The sequence below is a fragment of the Rhyacophila brunnea genome, unplaced genomic scaffold, assembly GCF_057557595.1.
Source record: "Rhyacophila brunnea isolate RB1 unplaced genomic scaffold, BYU_Rbru_1.0 scaffold_3, whole genome shotgun sequence".
NCBI lineage: Eukaryota > Metazoa > Arthropoda > Insecta > Trichoptera > Rhyacophilidae > Rhyacophila > Rhyacophila brunnea.
The window spans coordinates 29,506,023-29,526,232 of record NW_028232965.1 but is presented as its reverse complement, the minus strand read 5'-3'; the positions used below and the strand labels follow the sequence as shown (position 1 = coordinate 29,526,232).

The 20,210-nt window shown below is 32.2% G+C and overlaps 2 protein-coding genes across 2 annotated transcripts in view; one reads left to right on the top strand and one right to left on the bottom strand.

Moving 5' to 3' along the window:
• Positions 1-11,833, top strand: part of LOC147068206 (uncharacterized) — a 21,998-nt gene extending 10,165 nt beyond the window's left edge. Inside the window, exons 2-5 of the mRNA XM_085952599.1 lie at positions 6,517-7,587; positions 7,971-8,064; positions 9,006-9,204; positions 10,730-11,833. Coding sequence (XP_085808725.1) covers positions 6,517-7,587; positions 7,971-8,064; positions 9,006-9,204; positions 10,730-10,886 — 1,521 coding nt within the window. The 3' untranslated portion in view covers positions 10,887-11,833. The remainder of the gene's footprint in view (positions 1-6,516; positions 7,588-7,970; positions 8,065-9,005; positions 9,205-10,729) is intronic.
• Positions 11,831-20,210, bottom strand: Dera (deoxyribose-phosphate aldolase). The gene is made up of 6 exons (XM_085952600.1): positions 19,927-20,210; positions 16,349-16,539; positions 14,797-14,968; positions 13,706-13,935; positions 12,985-13,131; positions 11,831-12,208 (listed from the first exon to the last, which is right to left on the bottom strand). Exons 1-6 carry the CDS (start codon positions 19,937-19,939, stop codon positions 12,002-12,004), a joined length of 960 nt encoding a protein of 319 aa, XP_085808726.1. The 5' UTR covers positions 19,940-20,210; the 3' UTR covers positions 11,831-12,001.

Below are 20,210 nucleotides of genomic sequence, written 5' to 3'. Positions count from 1 at the left end.
ATACATTCACTATTTAGGTGACAAAATATTGAGTTGTAATAATTATTATAGTGTGCAGGCGAGTTTTTTCACTCTCCTGTAAAGTTGTTATTTTGTCAGTTACGAAGTCTCGTTTCTTAACCCTCGATGTGTAATAATAATGTGAATTTCCTCAACGCACATTTTATAACATTTTTTTTAATTGTTAAGGTTCGAATCCTGGGTCTGACAAGTACACGTATTGTTTTTCAATTTGTGTATGAGTCAGAGTATGGACCTAAAAGGTTGCGCAAGTGGCTGACATCCATTTTTCGTAAAAACAAAATCTGTCAATACAAACCTCCACTCTGTGGAGGCCCATATTATGATCCTAATAGGATCGGACATGGTCGAAAGAAGAAAGAAAGAATATTTTTGAATTTTGAGATCAGATCCATAGTTTCACATAGGGATGCAAAAAGTCTACGACTGAATAATTAGAGTGTAGGAGGTACACAATAGCGACAGATTCACAGATTTCTCCAGAAACTGCGTGCCGCGCTGGCTACATAGTTTGGCACAAACATGGTTTAGAGCAGTGTTTCCCAACTGCCGGTCCGCAAATTGTTGTCCTCCATGTTTAATGCGTAATATGCTAAAAATTTCAAGCAAATCACCATTCAAAAAAGTAAGCCCTTCAGAAGACATTAATCGATGCGCAGTTAGTAATCGAAAATAAGGAAAACTATTCGAGTTGTCTTTTTATGTCAATACTCAATTTGGTACCCAGACACAAAATATAAACATTTTTAGCTACAGCCATTAAATTATCGTCCACATTTTCGGATAGGTAGATAAAGGTGCGAAGGTTAGACTATAGATACGTGCAAAGACTTATTAGACCATATCGGCAAAAAAACAGATAAACAGAATGGATGTCAATGCAGCTCTTCGTCTTTCCAAAATAACACCGAAGCCATGGTTATGAACTTATTCTAGCAAAGATGGGGCAGTTTTGCACTATTTTTTTAAAATGTACTCAAATTTCCAGAAGTACCAACTAACAATTTATTTACTGAATTTGGTTTCTGATTATATCAATTAACAACAGATTTTTTTGTATTCGCAATCAGATTGATATACTATGTCCATTATGTATATCTATCATGGTAAACGATTTAACAACTAATAAACGAAATGCCATAATGATAATTTCCAGTTTTTACCGGTCCGCATACGTAAAAAGGTTGAGAAACATTTTTTCAGTTAAACACATCATTTTCAGTTAAAAATATGTGCTCAGAAACATCTTCGGGAATCGTTAAGATCCTCACTAAATTACAAACCCGATTATGTAATTCAACAGATTAGGTTAGTGTTTACTGTTTATACTTACTTATTTTGGTGGGTATCTTGCTAATTTATTTAACAAATAAAGTTGTTTATTACCGATGCATTTTACCGTTGCTATTTTCACAGTAATCGAGATATTACTTACCCGATAGTTTCCTTTTTATTATGTTTTTCATTTCAGTATTCAGTTACATTCTTAAAAATCGATGCAATAAAAACATAATAAATGTGCAGTTATCACAATATTTCACTGAAAATATCGACATTAAATTTGCTTTCTCTTACGTCAAGTTTATAATGACACAAAATTCAGTGGTGTCACGGTACGAGTAGATGTTTGAAATGAAAAGTAAATTAAGTTTAACGGTTTTCGATCGAATTCTGGCGACAGCGTAGAAAGGAAAAGTTTTATTCCACGGTCAGTAACCGCAACATCAGGGCCGAACAAACGATCCTAAAAAACAAAACAAAAAATGTGATCCGATTGTTAAACGTAAATATAATATGTTCACACGAATATACGGACACGAAAAGTTATATAAAACGTCTTATGAAATGCAAATTCATACGATAATCGGCGATACATACACTTAAAATATTAGTATATATTATATAAGTATTTAAGTATAAAACTATTTGCAGGATTCGTACCAATCTACGTATGATGCATAGTCCTGAGTCCTGACCAAGATATAATATAAAGCAATGTCCGAATACAAACAATGGTTTGTAAACGTTTCCCGTTCCCTGTTTTTGCCGCTACAGCAAATATACGTGGCAGTCATTTGTTTGTATGTTTTGAAACTCAACGCACGTCCGCAACTGCAATCATTAAAATTGAATGTAGTTCGGACAATGCACAGTGTACAAATTGATGCGTTTTAATCAAAATAACATTCCACAAGGCCACGCGTCGTTACTTCTGATGAAATAATAAAAACTCTCCTAAATATGACTAACTTTTCACAATATGTACTCTATTCACGGTGGAATACAAAAAAAATCAGGGTTATTCGTATAAAAACATTTCAAAGATTTGTGAACAGTGCTTTCACACAATGCTTATTTGTTTAGAAACAAAATTATTCGTCCTTGGTTTCTTTATGAAACTTTCATAAAAAATGTATTCAATTCAATACATTAAATGAATTTTATTTTAGATTACACACGAGCGGTAATGTTTATTTTATACAGAGTATTTTGTACCTTGATAATTTGTTAATTTTTTTATGTACCTACCCATGAATGTTTTTTTAATAAGTGAATAGATTACATACTAGGGTTTTCAATCCAGCCTTTTTTTCTTGATTTCGAAATCGTAAGATTAAAATGTTGGAATTTTTCAAAAATAAAGTACCTAAAGTAAATAAAGTAAGAATTAAAGAGATATAATTTTATAATTAAATACAATATTATGCAAATTCAGAATTGAGTTCTTCTTATGGCAAAATAACGTCGAAGTTAGTATATTTTAAGGTTTCCGGGAGAGTTGTTCCAATTACTCTGGTTTTTATCATAATGTAAAATGTTCCATAAATTATCACTACCTAAGATAATAATTGATTGTTTTAAGATTAAGGTGCACTTGGGTAAGTGTGACATAGTTTTAGAGTAGCTGATTTTTAAATCAGTACCTATTAAGGGTGAGCGTAATGTCTCTAGTGACAGAACACGAAAACTGCAATTTAATACATTTTACTCAATAATACGATTGGACTGTTCGGGCTCAATCGAGCCTCGAGCTATATGGAAACTCGTGTCCTATATGAATTCAGGATGTGCTAAGAATCAAACAATTCTTTGGAAAATTTGACCGCATTAAAAAAAACATTAATACCATAGTATAATAATAATAATAACATAATCGATGTTTATTGGAATTCCGATTGCCAAAGTTCTAATTTGGTATTCGTGGAGACCATGTTGGACGGCCCGATGGGACCAACGGCTGTGTTGGACCGACTTGAGCAACTCTTCTCATTCGGTAGGTACCTACACATTTCAGGACATTCGAGATATGGTTTATATCATGTACTTCACCACCATATGAACATACCTACATATTGGTCAGGTAACAAATCCACCCTCATATAGCAAAAATTAACAGATGCAGTGGTCAATAAATTTTAAACAAATGTCCTGCTGTTTAAAAGCGGAATTTAACATTTTGCAGGGGCGACTCGCGTAAATATTGCATAAAAATAAGCCGTAGCATAGAAGTGTTATATAATAATTTAAATAGTAAATAAGTAGGTAGGTAAAAATATCATTGTCATCTAGAACCTACAATAAAGTCATTATTTTCACGGATTTGCGGATTATTTGTTTACGTTGCGCGAATACAGAACAATAAGACTCGTGTGAAAACATTAAAATGTTTTGGAAAATGTGAGAGTGAAACTAATTTTCCTTTTAATAAAATTGTTACGGAATAGCGATAATTCATTTATATCGATCATTTTCATTGATAAGAGTAATCAATTAATTATCTATTAGGTATGTATTCAAATCTTATGTAGTATTATTCAAGTGAAACATCACGCGACCATCACTAACCTAAATAAGTAATATTATATTGATAGAAAATTGCAATCACAAATTTAATATCATCGTAAATAATTTGAAAATACTGTCACGGTGATAACTAAAATATATAATTACTAAAAAAACTAGTGATGAAGAGGTCCATGCGCTGACTGATTTTGAGGTTCCTTACCATAAAAAATTTCATAGAAAAAAATATAAATTCAAAGATGTATTGTGATTCTTTTGTATACATTTTACACACATGGTTTAGTAAAGTTGTATTTATCAAAAATTTTGAATAAAAGAGAGATAGAGCTATTCTTATTGTCTATAAAAGGAAACATTGAAGCAAAGCATTTTTATCGGAATTGCATGTACCTACGCGCGTTGCTATGCAAATCAATATTATGAAATATTGTTAAAAAATGACATTTCAGTTTTCAATGAAAATTATTGGCAGGCCCGAATTGAGATTTTCAGACATTAACAGTTTTTTATAAAACACTATAAGTACTTATAAAATAATAAAATTTATTTTTTAACACATATAAAGTGGGTAATAGCGTAATATTTAGGTACCTAATGTTTTATTTTACATGAAGATAAAAATGTAAATAAGTTTATAAAATCCCAATACAACATATTCGCACTAACAGAATGTTTATATTATCTGTTTACGCAAATAAATAAATAAAAAAATGAGATATACTAGTGGTGCCTACTATGCATAACGTTATTCTTCTGATATAGGTATACCTACACATCCATAAATATTGGTTTCAGTGACCCAGGGTTTGACTTTCGACATATTCTTCAGATCATACATATACATATGCATCATAGATAGGTACAAAACTTCAAAGTGCCGAAATATGAAATTCAGTTAAATGAAAGTAATGTTATTTATGAAAAAGTTTGTTCATAAATTTAATTTATAATATCAATAATATTTCCATCTAACCTTTGGATTGTGATATTATTGTCATATTGTTATTTCTGATATACAAATCATTATTAATTGTGTTTTAAAGATGCACCTTATTTATTAGATATAGCACTCGAAATGGAAAAGTTTACGAACCGGAACGCTCGACAATTTTCTGAAAATACATAGCTTTCAAATTTTATGTGTATTTTATAAAAATAGGTGTGTTAGATTTTTGTTATATCCAGCTCAGACGGTCAAATTATTTTTACCACGAGACGGAGTGATAACTTTACCGATTTCACGAACCGGAACGGCGCTCCGGTCCAGATTAGATACCTATAAAAACCTGAAAACCTGATGAAACAATATGATTATATTAGAAGTAGGTACTTAACTCAGATTAAAACAGAGCTTATAATTAAGTAGTAATTTATATTTTTTTGAAATAGTACACTCAAATACTTGAGTACATTGGTATCAAAGTGGGACAAACGCCACCTCGCACTAAATTCATGTTTTGATTGATTATAGTAGTGCAAGTGATGCCCTTTTCAAAAAATCCACTAAAAGTATCAAAAATGGTAGTTTTCATAGAGATTTTTGAGTTTAAAGTTGGTATATTATATGAAAAACGGACACTTTTTACACATGTTTGTGAGTCTCCTGTAAAATTTTGTAAATGGCTTATGTTCCACTTTGATACTAAGCTACTCACTTACTATTGATTTGGATACTTACTTTCCTTTATGAAAGTATGATATTGCTTTGATCTTTAATGTGTAGGTAGACTAATTCCTCGTGAACGGCATCTTTTCTGTAAAAATAAAAATTTGAAAAGTTGTACTTATTTCCAGCCATGGTTTCCCCACAAAGAATAATTTTCTTTTAAACACACTAAATTAATAAGAAACAATAGTTTAATGGATCTATTCAACATGAAAGAGTAAGTATTAAAAAAACATTCAGGGTTGCAAAATGTTAACATGACATTAAAAAAATGAGCTTTTTACGTCTGAGTGTGGCCCTGTTTGGGAAAATTACGAGATTGATTTGTAGCTAACTTAATCATACATTTAGGCTTTATCTCTATACCTTTACCACTATACTGCCCTGCTAAATGAAAAGATGGTGCTTTTGGTTTTAGTGAAATGACAACCCAAGTTTTAAACTACACACCTTTTCTCATATTGGATTGTTTTGACATAATCTCTAAATAAACACTATATATTAAAAGATTATATCAAAACAATCCAATAAATGTACATAATATAAGAGAAAAGGTTGTTCTAAACTTGTATTCTCATTTCACTGAAAACAAAAACGCTGTCTTTTTACTTAGCAGGGCAGTATGACAGCACTTATCCACAAAAAATACTATTACTAGTAATAGTAGACATTAATAATAAATATTGTAGGTATGTTTAATATATAGTTATAGTTCTATGGAAATATACCGATAAAAATATTATTTAGGTTTACATACATAATCGTAATATTCAATGATAATATATATCAAGACCCACCACTGTAAAACAACTTTTGTTATAGTATAGATAATAATAATGTCATACCCTTAGTAACTAGGCGGGTATACATTATTATATTACACCATTACAAGAGGTATGGTGTTGTATTGCTAGTTCATAAATAAAATGGATGATAAAACTGAAAATCTGAGTCATTTGAATAATTTAGGCAGTTAATGACAATTGAATTCTTTAAGATGCTGATAAAATGTTATTTCTTTTCAGGTTTTCCTATGTACTGCATCATTAATAGCAGCCCAAACATTTTACGATCAACAGAAGTCAAATTCTTCCAAGGATGATTTCAAATATGATCAGATATCTAAAATACTCCAAGCGCCCATGTTCAGGAGTGATCCGTCTGTAGCCACGGCTGCTGAGATATCCAGCTATCTACCGCAAACCTACGATAGCAGCGAACCAAAAGAAATAGCTGAAGAATCAAAGGCCACAGCCGGAAGTTTTCTTTTACCCATTCCATCATTGGTATTGCAGCCTCCCAGAGCTGAATCTACAAATTTATATGCAAACGCCAAAAGTTATTTGCAACCGATTCAACAATATTCCCCATACCAACCGCAGCCGCAACCGCAGGGGCAACCGCTCATTCTGATCAGGCCTAACAATTTCCAAGGGCCCTATATCCCGATATCGATGACAGATTTTACACCAAAGTATGCTAACCAGGACAATAAACAATTCATGCCCATAAATCCATTATCTAAACAATTAGATCTGCCTCTTCCTGAGGGTGATCCCGCAATTCCACTCTTCGCTTATCCTTCAATTCCTTCAACAGAATTGGAAACTCCCCGAGTTGAACCGAACACCCAGCAGTTTGAGCCCAATCCTCATGCGCTGGCACCTCAATACGTCAGACCTCAAAATCCAAATATTTACAATATTCTTCCACAAATTAATCCACAAGCCCCTTACCCTACATTACCTCAATCTTTAGAAACACCTAAAAGCGAATCAATCAAGCCAATAAATAATGTTCCTACAAAATACTATCCTAAGAAATACAATCCTGATGCAGATGACCACAAGCCAAAGAAGGGACTGAATAAAATTCCAGTGATAGAACTTGCCGGAGATGAATTAGTCGACGTAACTAAAATTAAGAAGTCTGGGAAACCCCAAAAGTACACATACGACCCAAAGCAAGCCGAAAGATTAGAAGAGGGAAGTCTTGACGGTTACCTGAAGAGCCAGGCGCGGGAAAAACAAAGGCAAAAGTTTGAGGACTCTCAACTGAAACATCAATCCAGAAAAGAAAATGAATCTAGACAACAGGTAATGGTTTATAATAATTATAACAATAATTTAAAAAAAAAAACACTCTATAAAATAGGTACCTACCTAAGATATATTAGGTATTATGATATACCTACAGAGTTTACTTTTCAATAATATATTATTTTAAATAAACGCAACTGTTAAGAGGAACAATTAGCATATCTTATCTACACATTATTATGTATGAAATATATCATTTTATGAAACTACACAAATTAAATATTGCTCATTAAAATTTTTGAAAAAATACATTTAGAACAATTTAATTTTTAATCAGTTTTTCATCTTATAATCAATAGAACAAAATCAAGACAGACATCTTTTTTAATACTTCATATAACTTACAGCTGGATAAATGGTGTTCATTTCTTTGTTTTTAGCAACAATTCATTGACAAAACCATCGCCCGAGCATCCGTGTCTAATAATGAACCAGTGGCATCGGAAACTGGTTTCAACACTTTTCATCATGGAGGTAAATATAATTCCACTCTTTTTTTGGCACTAAAGGGGCAAAATACAAAGATGTCGACTATAATTAATAGAACTAACAATAAATGCAATGGCAATTGAGTGTTGCCATTTTTTGAATGCTAATTTATCATTTTTTTAATTGACATACAATGATGTCTATCCAACAGCCTCTAGGTCTACCTTTTACGCATTTTCTATGTTTTGGGTAGTACCACTGTATGACTGGATCTATCCAGCAATAATAATTGTCCCTTATACAAACTATGAAGTACATAATCATTGAATAATATCATTATTCACAGCCAAAATGTTGAAGAAAATCTATGTAGATATTTTATAACTATTATGAAAGGAAACCTGATTATAAGGCTACCAAAGATAATGATGAGTTAGCTGAAAATCATTTGACATTAAATTTCAGGTTCATTTGTGAGCCTCATTGTTTCGATTTTTAGATGAACTTTTTCTTGTCTTTCGACCATGTCCGATCCTAATAGGATCATATGGGCCTCCACAGAGTGGAGGTTTGTATTGACAGATTTTTGTTTTTACGAGAAATGGATGTCAGCCACTTGCTCAACCTATTAGATCCATACTCTGACTCATACACAAATTGAAAAAACAATATGTGTATTTGTCAGACCCAGGATTCGAACCTGAGACCCACGACGCAATAGGCCAACGCTTAAGCCCCGCGGCCATCGTGGGTGAATAATCACATAAGATTGCAAATGACATTAGGTTACGATAGCAAGAATAGCAATGGCAACCGCCATTTGTATTTTATTTACAATGTAGTGAGAATATTATCTTTTCTGTAATATAAATTGAGTTTCACAAAGTCCCTCTTTAATAGTCCAAACTCTTTGTTCAAAGCAGTTATAGCAGCTGCAAAAAATATATACTTCATGAACTATTCATAATATATTTAATGTATTATAGGAAATAGCTTCGCTGCACCAGCTCAACACGCAGGTGTTGGCTTGGGAGGAGCAGAAGCTGCCTTAGGGGGAGTATCACACGAAGAAGGTGCAGCAGATCATCACCACCACCATGGAAACGGTGGGGAGAGAACTGAGTTCCAAATGCACGGTCAACAGGGACCTCACAGCTACAAATTCGGATTCGATACAGGCAAAGGGTAAACACGATTATCTCTATTCAGAATAACATAATTCATCTCACACGGTTTCAGTAACAAATATCAATAAATACCCCAGTATATTTTTTTATTCGGCTATAATAGAATTTCATGAATGTCTCGATGGCAGGAATTAAAATTTACAAAATATGATGTAATACTTAAGATTCCAACAATAAGCAGATATATAATTGGTACGAGGTACCTACCTATATCCATTACTATTTATTTATCTAATGGCCAAGCGGCTACCGAGTTGGCTTATAAATTTGTATGTCCCTGGTTTGAATCCCGGGTCTGGCAAATTCACATGTTAATTTTCAATGTGTGTTTGGACCTTATAGGTTGAGCATTAGTGGTTAACATCCATTAACCACAATTATTATAAAACTTACAACCAAACATTTGAAGTGTTAGTTATTTCTAATGAATATACATGATTTGATGACACCTCAAGGCACGTATTTTTAAGACATTTTAGTGGGATTATTGATTAGATCAATTGTTTAATTGGATAAACGCCCGGCATGTGATAATAGTGACTTCCAAGTCATACTCGGTACAAATATTTTTCCAACTAAATTGCGTTTAGCGTTGGACTATCACGCCGTGGGTCTCAGGTTCGAATCCTGGGTCTGGCAAGTACACATATTGTTTTTCAATTTGTGTGTGAGTCAGGGTATAGACCTAATAGGTTGAGCAAGTGGCATTTCTCGTAAAAAACAAAATCTGTTAATACAAACCTCTACTCTGTGGAGGCCCATATGATCCTATTAGGATCGGACATAGTCGGAAAAAAAAAAAAAAAAATTTATATGAAAAAATTATAAATTGATATAATATAATGGTTTACAACTGTGTGACAGTACTGTTGTAGTTGAAACTAATTCAAATGTTTCAAAGAAATGAAAAAAAGGTTAAAATACTTATATTATTATATAAAGACGAACTATTGATTTAATCGGTATAATATATTATTATCTATATTTCGCCAAATGTTTTAACAAATACCTAATCTAAGTTCGTAAAACAAATTATTATTTATCCAAGAAGTATTGGATACACACTAAACTTAAGAATGGTAGTCATATGACAGAATTGGAAAATACCTCAGTTATGTAGTTATTAGAAATTATCCACAAAGGACGGTAACTTAGTTTAATGAATTAAGTACTCGCCCCATAAGCGAAAGATTTTTCAAGATATTTTTGTAATACCAACATATAATTCTGTATAGTTCTGAGGCTGTTCAAAGTTATTTATTTCCAATTTAGGTTAGGTTTATGACGATAAACACTAATGAAAAAAAAATTTAATACCAAATTCTGAATTAAATTTGGAACTATAATATTATTACTCTTAAAATTATACTTACTTTCAATTTAAAAAGTGGAATATTTCTTTTATTGATGTAAGAATTCAGTTACGTCGCATGACACTTATGCAGGTACTAAAAAATTTCAATGGGACATTCGGACATTAATCATAATTATTATTATACGTTATATTATATATATTTTTACAGGAAAAACCGCCAATTTCGTTATGAAGAAAGAAATAATGAAGGTATTGTGAAGGGACATTACGGATTTATTGACAAACATGGTAAACTTCAAGTAGTCAACTATGACGCACATCCACACCACGGATTCCATGCAGAAGGCTCATTTGGAAGAGTCTGAACTAACACTCCTAATAAATAACGATGGATAATACAAAGAGCTTCAAATGATGATGTAGGTATATCGAGTGAGAGATGAATGCTGCCAAATACGATTAGATTTAATTCTATCCGAAGGAAATATTTTTTACCTTTTGGTGTTATACAAATCCTGTGGGTGTATTGTGTAAATAAATAATTTATTAAGATGCATTAACATAACATACATAACATTTAATATTCTCAATGAGGAATATGAGGAAGAGATTCATTGTTTCTGTTTAGTGTTTACAGACAACACCATATTTTAATGTTTAGCGTTTAAGTTACATTATTTATTAAAGTTTTTTAAAAAGATATTTTGTTAATGCAATAATTGTTTTAAAGATAGGTGGATAAGATAATTAATAAGTGAATTCCACAAGTTAATGCTTAATTTTGAATACGTTTGTTCTTCTTAATAAGAAAATTTTGAAGAAACCTAATCTAAAAAGACATCAACGTACTAACCAAATTTCAGTTAGGTATTAAAAAAAATTAATTCAGGAAAACAACATTTTGGCTGTATTTTTTGGAAATACAGTTTAAAAATCATTGTTATTTTCATAAAATGTCACATAGTAAAGTATTTAATACAACACATGTTTCAAATCGTAAATCAAAATTATTTTGAAGTATATTATTATTATGCTGACTATGTGAAATGATTATTGTTTATTTGATAGATTTTAAATTTACCTACTGATACATTGTTACTATATTGTTGACTGTTCAAAATATTATGAATATAACTATTACATACTTCAACATGCCTAGAAAGGATGTCAAGAGTTTTATCATAGGTATCTGAATAATTTAGCTGATAACTTTTGACATCAGCATAACTCCATTTCTGTAGGTACCCATTTATGTTGACATTGTTATTATCTAATAAAAAACAACACTTTGATATTATATTTTATTTTTATTAAAAATTTATGAAGAGTTTTTATTTAAAAATAGATAATGATATGAATTGGGTAACACATGCATAGATTTATAATTATTACTGTACGCCTTCTTCTCCACGAGGCTAATATATTAACATAATAATTACACTAACGATAATTCAGATACTTTACTCTCATATAATTTTATTTAAATGAAACAGAAGTCATTAGGGTCTCCTATGCGATCATTGATATATTCGTAGAACCATTTTTCAATATCTCCAAGCAAACTAGACGCGCCAATCCGGAAAAGCTTCGGTGTGAGCCAATCACTTCCGAGTTCTTCCTTCACCAGAATCAACCAGTTGATTGCATCTCTCCAAGTTTTTATGCCACCGGCAGGTTTTAAGCCAATCTGATATCAAAAATGGACATGTAATGTTATAAACAATATAAACCATCAGTGTAGCATTAGAATTTTATCATAGACCTTTAAACATAAGATTTTAGCGAGATGACCTCTTTCAATTCCATGGTACGTATGTACATATTATTATTCTACATTCTTGAACTGTGAACATTTATATTTTAATGAATGAAATCAGTCAACATAAGTTTAGTGATAATAGCATTAATATAAGTGATATCCTTCAAAGTTATCACTTATAATCCATTGTCTAGCAGTACCTAGTAGTCTTTTTCAGAAAAATATTGCATAAAATCCGTAAACTCACTGTAGAAAATGGGGCTTACAAAATAAAGATTAACTGTGAGCTGGATAACTTAATTGAACAGTACACAATTGGTAGATTTTGTAAATGACAAAGACTGCAATGAGTGAACTATATCAAAAGAATGGCTGACAATAGAACACCAAAGATTTTGACCCGGTAGGACGTAGGGACCTAATGTCAGACTAAGAAGTGTATTGACTTGTAAAAGAGGACTGAAACAAGATGGAAATGCCGGAAAATGGAGAAAATTGGCAAGGGACAGGAGTTAATAAACTACATTTGTAGAAGAGACAAAATCCCACCCTGCACGTAGAGTAAACTATCTTTTGAAATCATTGCCTATAATTCACAGTGAAAACCATTTGCATCAAGACATATTTTAACATGAAAATGGAGAAAATAAACTACTATAATTATGATATAATATAACAAAATAATAAATAAATTAAAATGTAACCTTGATTCCAGTATTCATATAATGTTGTCGGATAGCTCGGCACATAACAACTCCTACAGCCAGTGTAGCATTCACAGTTTCTTTTCCAGTTGACGTTTTAATGAAATCGCATCCAGCCATCATAGATATCATTGCAGCTTTATAGACCTTATATTTTAGTTGAAAAAATATTAAACTCTATTATTATGGCTTAATTTAATGATTCTTAATTTATTACAAAGTTATAATTAACTTAATTTTCAGCACATAATGATATGATGAATGTTTGGCAACAAGCCTTCAAAAAATCAAACCTTGATTCTTCAAAAAAATATTGTTACTGTATACACTCTCACAACCAAAGTTAATTTTGTGAGTGCTAAAAACTTCACATTAAAAATGTGACATTTTGCCGCAAAAAATTAATGTTTTTTGAAGAAATTTACACTTTCATTAGCAAGCATGTATATAATATATGTTTTAACTTATTTTTGTTATTGTTTAATCTTTTTCAAACAGGATATAAAATTTCTCCTTGGGATAGTAGGGAAACAGTAATAAAAGCAGTGCAACAGAAACATCCAGGCTTTATATAAAATCACATAAATGTGCTGAAACCTCACCGAAGATCGAGCCCAGAACCCCCGGGTGAGAAACCATCGCCTTATACATTGCACTACAGGGGCGAAAGCGATATGAAAAAACTGATTCAAGGTTAATAATAATTGCCTAAAACACTCACATTTGCCATAGTTCCAAGTTCACCTATCGCCAGAATAACCTTTATATGAGTGCTTCCACAAGCATGTCGCATGTTTTGAAGTTCTTTATACAATAAATCCCATTGGCCAGTCAGTACAAGACTACGATCAATGACAACATCTATTTCAGTTGCGCCACTTTCGATGGCAAAAGTGATTTCTTGAATACGTGTCGATAGAGAATATTGACCCGTTGGGAAGCCAGTTGCCACTATAGAATAAAAAGAATATAAAAAAAATATAATCAAAAAAAAAATACTAAACGATCATAAATTTTGAATAATATTCTAAGTCAGTCTCATTATGTGTGCTTTATACCTATAATGTAATAGATACATTGACTTATTTATTACATACTGATAGACTGATAAAAAAGGAAACCCAATCTTTAAAAAATGGTTGAATACGCAATAGAATTCTATTCAATATTAGTAAGCTAAGTACAAGCACTTAAATATTTTTTTATAATTGGCTCGACAATCCGACGTAGAACTTGACCGCATCACAAAAATGTTCAAGAACATATTTTTTTTGTTTTACGACAAATGGATGTTGGCCACTTACTAAACCTATTAAGTCCATACTCTGGTGCCAAACACACATTAAATAAAACAACACGTGATTGATGGTAGACCTGAGATTCGAGCCCGAGACCCACGACATTAAAAGCCGGCACGTTATACGAATAAAAAAAAGAAGGAATGACCATATGCACAAATCATAGCAATCAGAAAGGCCGGCAAATATGGCCGACATTGCATGATACACAAACATAAAATATACAAAATTACAAACACATACGAAGTTTATCGCACACGTACAGACCACATGATATTTGTTTACGAAAAATTGTCGCTTTCCAAAATGGCGAATTTGGTTGCCCGTTTTTATACTCCAATAAATCAGTATGTTCCTTTCTTTTCATTTTTTATTCGTTGGCAGGCGCTAAGTATATTTATATATTATATATCAGTGCATAATAATTTATTACGTAGACAGTAAAGTTGTCAATGTATGAAATGGTAATTTAAAAGAAAAATTAGTTTTTTCGTCTTAAAACGACTAAATTTACCGGCAGCAATTTCTATAGGATTATTCAATGACATCGCCGCAATGACAGAAGCAGCATCTGCGACTCTCGAGGGATACACACACACAGCCGCTGTTGTAATGGGCACAAACCCCTCATCATCAACATTGAATCCCAACGCAGCAAAATATTCTAACGGAAGTGGGTTGACTGCCTGAAATAAATTTTCATATAAATTAAAATTAATTAGACTAACTTGTAATGGCTTTATAATTAAATATCCATTTTTTTTTGTAAGTAGATGATTCTAAAAAAAATTCATTATAAATTAAAGTATTTTAAATAACTGTAAGTGATACATCTGATTGGATCAATAAATACAATTTCCACCGGATTTTTTTTTAACCATGTCCGATCCTAATAAGATCATAAGGGCAACAGAATATTGTTTTTATGAAGAATGGATGTTAGCCACTTGCTAAAAATAATTGGTACATACTCTTACTCTTACTCGAACTCTAACACAAATTAAAAAACCATGTGTATTTGCCAGACCCAGAACTCGAACCTGGGACCCACGACACTATAAGTATAAGTCGATGCTTAAACAGTAGTTAAGAATTATTCCTAAAAACAATAAATCTACATAATTAAATAAACAGTTTTTATGTTGGTCACAATGAGATGTAAAATGTAACTAATACACTTCAAGTATTAAAATAAAAGTTTCTTTAGGTAATATTTTATTTTCTGTAATGCTGTACTGGGCAGTTGTTGATGAACTTCAAACAGACAGCGATCTACTATCCATTATCATTCTTCAACTTGAACAAACATATTATTTTGACTGAGGACACTGAGCCGTTAGGTACAAATTGACCAATACCTGTCTTATACTATCACAAAAATGATCAATTTTCCATTTGTCGTAAACATTATAAGTTATGGTCTTTTTTTGGGCACTGATTGCAGTTATCGTCAAACTATTCTCCCATTGTACAAAGAACCTACTGCGTAATTGTAAGGGAAAACTACAACTCAATTTATATTGTATAGATTCACATGTTCTCTTTCTCTCACTTCTGCATCAGGCCGTGACTGATGCCATTCGGATCAAGTAATATGACAAGGTCTCATCGGTTTCCTCGTGATTAATTTGAAAACGACTTTCACATAAGCAGGTTAAACAAATAAAAATAGTTTCTTCAAAATCTCAATGAAATCAAATTATATTAAAACTGATTTGCTGAAGCGTGTATATATTTTACATTTTCACAACTCAATTCCTATAAGCCTATTGACAAAAATCCATCCCAAAATAAAACCAAAAAGTGGAGAAATCTGATTCACAATTTGTTGGTATTTCAATAGTCAACCATGAGGGTGACGACAGAGACATTATATTACTAGAAATTTAAAAGTACATCTATGCTACGTTATAAAATACTTGTGCTTTCTATAAAATATAGGTTGATGGATTATAATCACATCCAAAATAAATTGATTTCATTTAGTCTCATACAAACATGACAATCGCAATATTATTGTTAACTACGGAAACCTTATACAATAATGAGATGTAATTATTAGGTACCTTTTGACACAGCCTGCTCACATTAGACCGAGTGTCGTCTCCAGCTAATGTTGTCAGGTCAATCACGGAGATAGCTTTCAATAGCCATGCAGCTTGATTAGACTTATTTTCTATGGAATTAGTAAGTATTTGACGTACTCTTTCATTGACACTGTTTAAATTGGTATGATAGACATTCTTCATAACTATTCCTGAAAGTAAAAGTATGAACAGTCGTAATTATATGGGTTCAAGGAAAATAACCACTGTGGACAAATTAACAGAGATAACAAATAAAGTTACATTTTATTTCTACATTTTTTTACCATTCCTTTGTTTAGTATAGTGATTGATACGTTATTCAGGAATGGATAAAAAGAAAATCCACTGGTGTTACTTATTTGATTGACTATTAAATAAATCGAAATATTTAAAACTTTAACACAATCTAAAAAATTAAACACACAGTGACATCTGTTTGAATAATTATGAAATACTAAGCCACAAATTATCGGTGTTACAGCAATTTTAGTACAGTGCGAAATCTTTACGGTGATAGGCGGCGGGCGGCTTGGAGAACTACATCCCCTGCTCTCGCGTTTCAGTACTTTCAATACTTCGAAATCGAAAACCATAGACAAGATACAACACGAGCGCCGCCGCCAGGTCTCGCAAAGATTTTGCAGTCTAAGAGTACTCTACATTAAACGTGTCGTTAAAATTTTGTGGCCTGTCAGATACTGCTATGGTAATATCGTGAGGCATAGAAGATGTTAAAAGAGATAATATGTACTCCAATCTGTACATCAAACCGTTATATTGTGAAGAAATAAAGTATAATATGTTGCACACATTTTTTGTTTTGTAATATTATGATTATTAATTTTTTTCAATACCAGTGATTAGGTAGTTTATTATTAATAGTTTTTCAAATAAGATTGTGAATCTACCAAGGTCATATGGTAGGGGGGGGCAGTTTAACACAATTTAATGGAGTCTATTTTCAAGTCTGTTAGAAAAGGTACAAAGCTTGTTTCCAAATGTAAGTCAAGAGCAACTAAATGAACTGGCGATGATACACATAAATTACCGGACTATGTACCTACTTTTGATTATTCTAGAATAATCATCATCGAGTGGCTCAAATATTATGGTAGCGTTTTTCGTTCTCATTATTTATATCATTTTTACGTTTTGTTTGTTACTATGTAAATAAGTTACTTATACTTAGGTCATTTTGCCTCGAACGTTATACTAGCTAGTATTAATAACCGCAGAACAGATTAATAAATACAATTCCCATAGGCTATACCCCAATACACTACATTTTGACACAGTTTTGAATATGTGTGTCCTACGAAACTGAACCCCATATTATAGATGTACAATAGTGTGTGTTGCAACCTTCAAATACACCAATATTGAATGAGTGTCTGTGCATAAACCGAAAGCAGTTGTCAGAACGAAGGACAAGCGTATTCTTAGCACGTGTTTAAGTTTATCCCATATTCTTCCACACTCGAGATCGGTTGCTTGTTACTCAGCACCTGTTAGGTATTTCAGTTCCCATTATTTCTGAGTTCCCTTTTGATGACATATAAGACGAAACCTTCAAATCAATTTATGAAATTGAATGAGTATTACATAAACAAGGCAAAAATATGTAGCAAACTAATTTGAATGATTTTTTAATATATTTCAATACATTTACGTTTTCCCGCTATTTACGTTTTTTTGTCAGCCTTCAAAAACTTAAAATTGGGGTTCACTATTTAACAATGTCTTTCCATTAATAATTAGTTGACAAAAAAATTTACACCATTAAAGTGGTGCAGCGCTCGAAATGGAAAATTTTATGAACTGAAGCGCTAAATAATATTCCGAAAATAATAACACATTTATCTAATTATACGTATATTTTATAAAAATAAGTGTTAGATTTTTTGGTGCTTTTTACTGGTTCTCCGTCATCGTAATCTGTCAGTCGCCATTTTGAATTTTAGCTATCTTTTTGTCATCGAATTATAGTACGCGGTCCAAGCCATTATAGTATTTCGGCAAAAATTATAGTAGGTGTAGAGAAAATGAAAGTTTTTTGTTTGTGACAAACAAAACGGAGAATTCGAGAAATTCCGATGTCCTACTTAATTATAACACCTCTTACGACCGAAAAATGCTAACACCGGCCGCCGTCATTAACTGTCACGTTAGTTTTTTAGAGTAGGTATACAACGCAAAACCATGTCCATTGACTAAAATCGCACACTGAGATCTTATTTATGCTATTTTTATAGTACTTATTCCACTTTAATTAATATATTAGGACCGGTTTCGTCCGCCTCAGTGGGACATTTTCAACGTTGAAAATGTCCCACTGAGGCGGACGAAACCGGTCCTAATATATTAATTAAAGTGGAATAAGTACTATAAAAAATAGCATAAATAAGATCTCAGTGTGCGATTTTAGTCAATGGACATGGTTTTGCGTTGTATACCTACTCTAAAAAACTAACGTGACAGTTAATGACGGCGGCCGGTGTTAGCATTTTTCGGTCGTAAGAGGTGTTATAATTAAGTAGGACATCGGAATTTCTCGAATTCTCCGTTTTGTTTGTCACAAACAAAAAAATTTACACCATTAAAGTGGTGCAGCGCTCGAAATGGAAAATTTTATGAACTGAAGCGCTAAATAATATTCCGAAAATAATAACACATTTATCTAATTATACGTATATTTTATAAAAATAAGTGTTAGATTTTTTGGTGCTTTTTACTGGTTCTCCGTCATCGTAATCTGTCAGTCGCCATTTTGAATTTTAGCTATCTTTTTGTCATCGAATTATAGTACGCGGTCCAAGCCATTATAGTATTTCGGCAAAAATTATAGTAGGTGTAGAGAAAATGAAAGTTTTTTGTTTGTGGCAAACAAAACGGAGAATTCGAGAAATTCCGATGTCCTACTTAATTATAACACCTCTTACGACCGAAAAATGCTAACACCGGCCGCCGTCATTAACTGTCACGTTAGTTTTTTAGAGTAGGTATACAACGCAAAACCATGTCCATTGACTAAAATCGCACACTGAGATCTTATTTATGCTATTTTTTATAGTACTTATTCCACTTTAATTAATATATTAGGACCGGTTTCGTCCGCCTCAGTGGGACATTTTCAACGTTGAAAATGTCCCACTGAGGCGGACGAAACCGGTCCTAATATATTAATTAAAGTGGAATAAGTACTATAAAAAAATAGCATTTTTTTAATTGTGGTATTTTTGACGTACTATACTTTTTTAATAGTACGCGGACGAAAATGTAACTTTTCGAATAGTACGCGAATCAAAATGTACTATAATTATAGTTCGGTTGGCAACACTGCGCTCACTGACAGATGATAGCGGCCGGTGGCGGAGAACCAGTAAAAAGACCCGATTTTTTTGTTATATGGTAGGTATATTTAGCTAAGATGGTCAAATTAATTTTTCCACCAGACGGAGCGATAATTTTGGAGATTTCATCTACCAGAACGGCTCTCCGGTACACTCCGGTCCATTTCGAGCCCTGAAGTGGTGAACAATAAGTAATTTTGCACAAACCTGGTTCAACCATATTTCTTTGATTCTTCGAGGATTTGCGGCGTTTTCTTACTTAGCTTTGAATCGAGTATTTACCAAGTAAATGGAAATAATCCAGATGAGAACTTTCTACTTATGTACGAATCTGAATCCAACAGTATTATTATTAAGACCCCCTATTATAAAAAAAGGTAATGAAAATATCGACAAATAGATGCTTCGACCTGGATGAAATAAAAATAAATGAATATGTAGTAGGTATGTATATTACTGATAACACCACATGACAGAAAAATGACCGCACT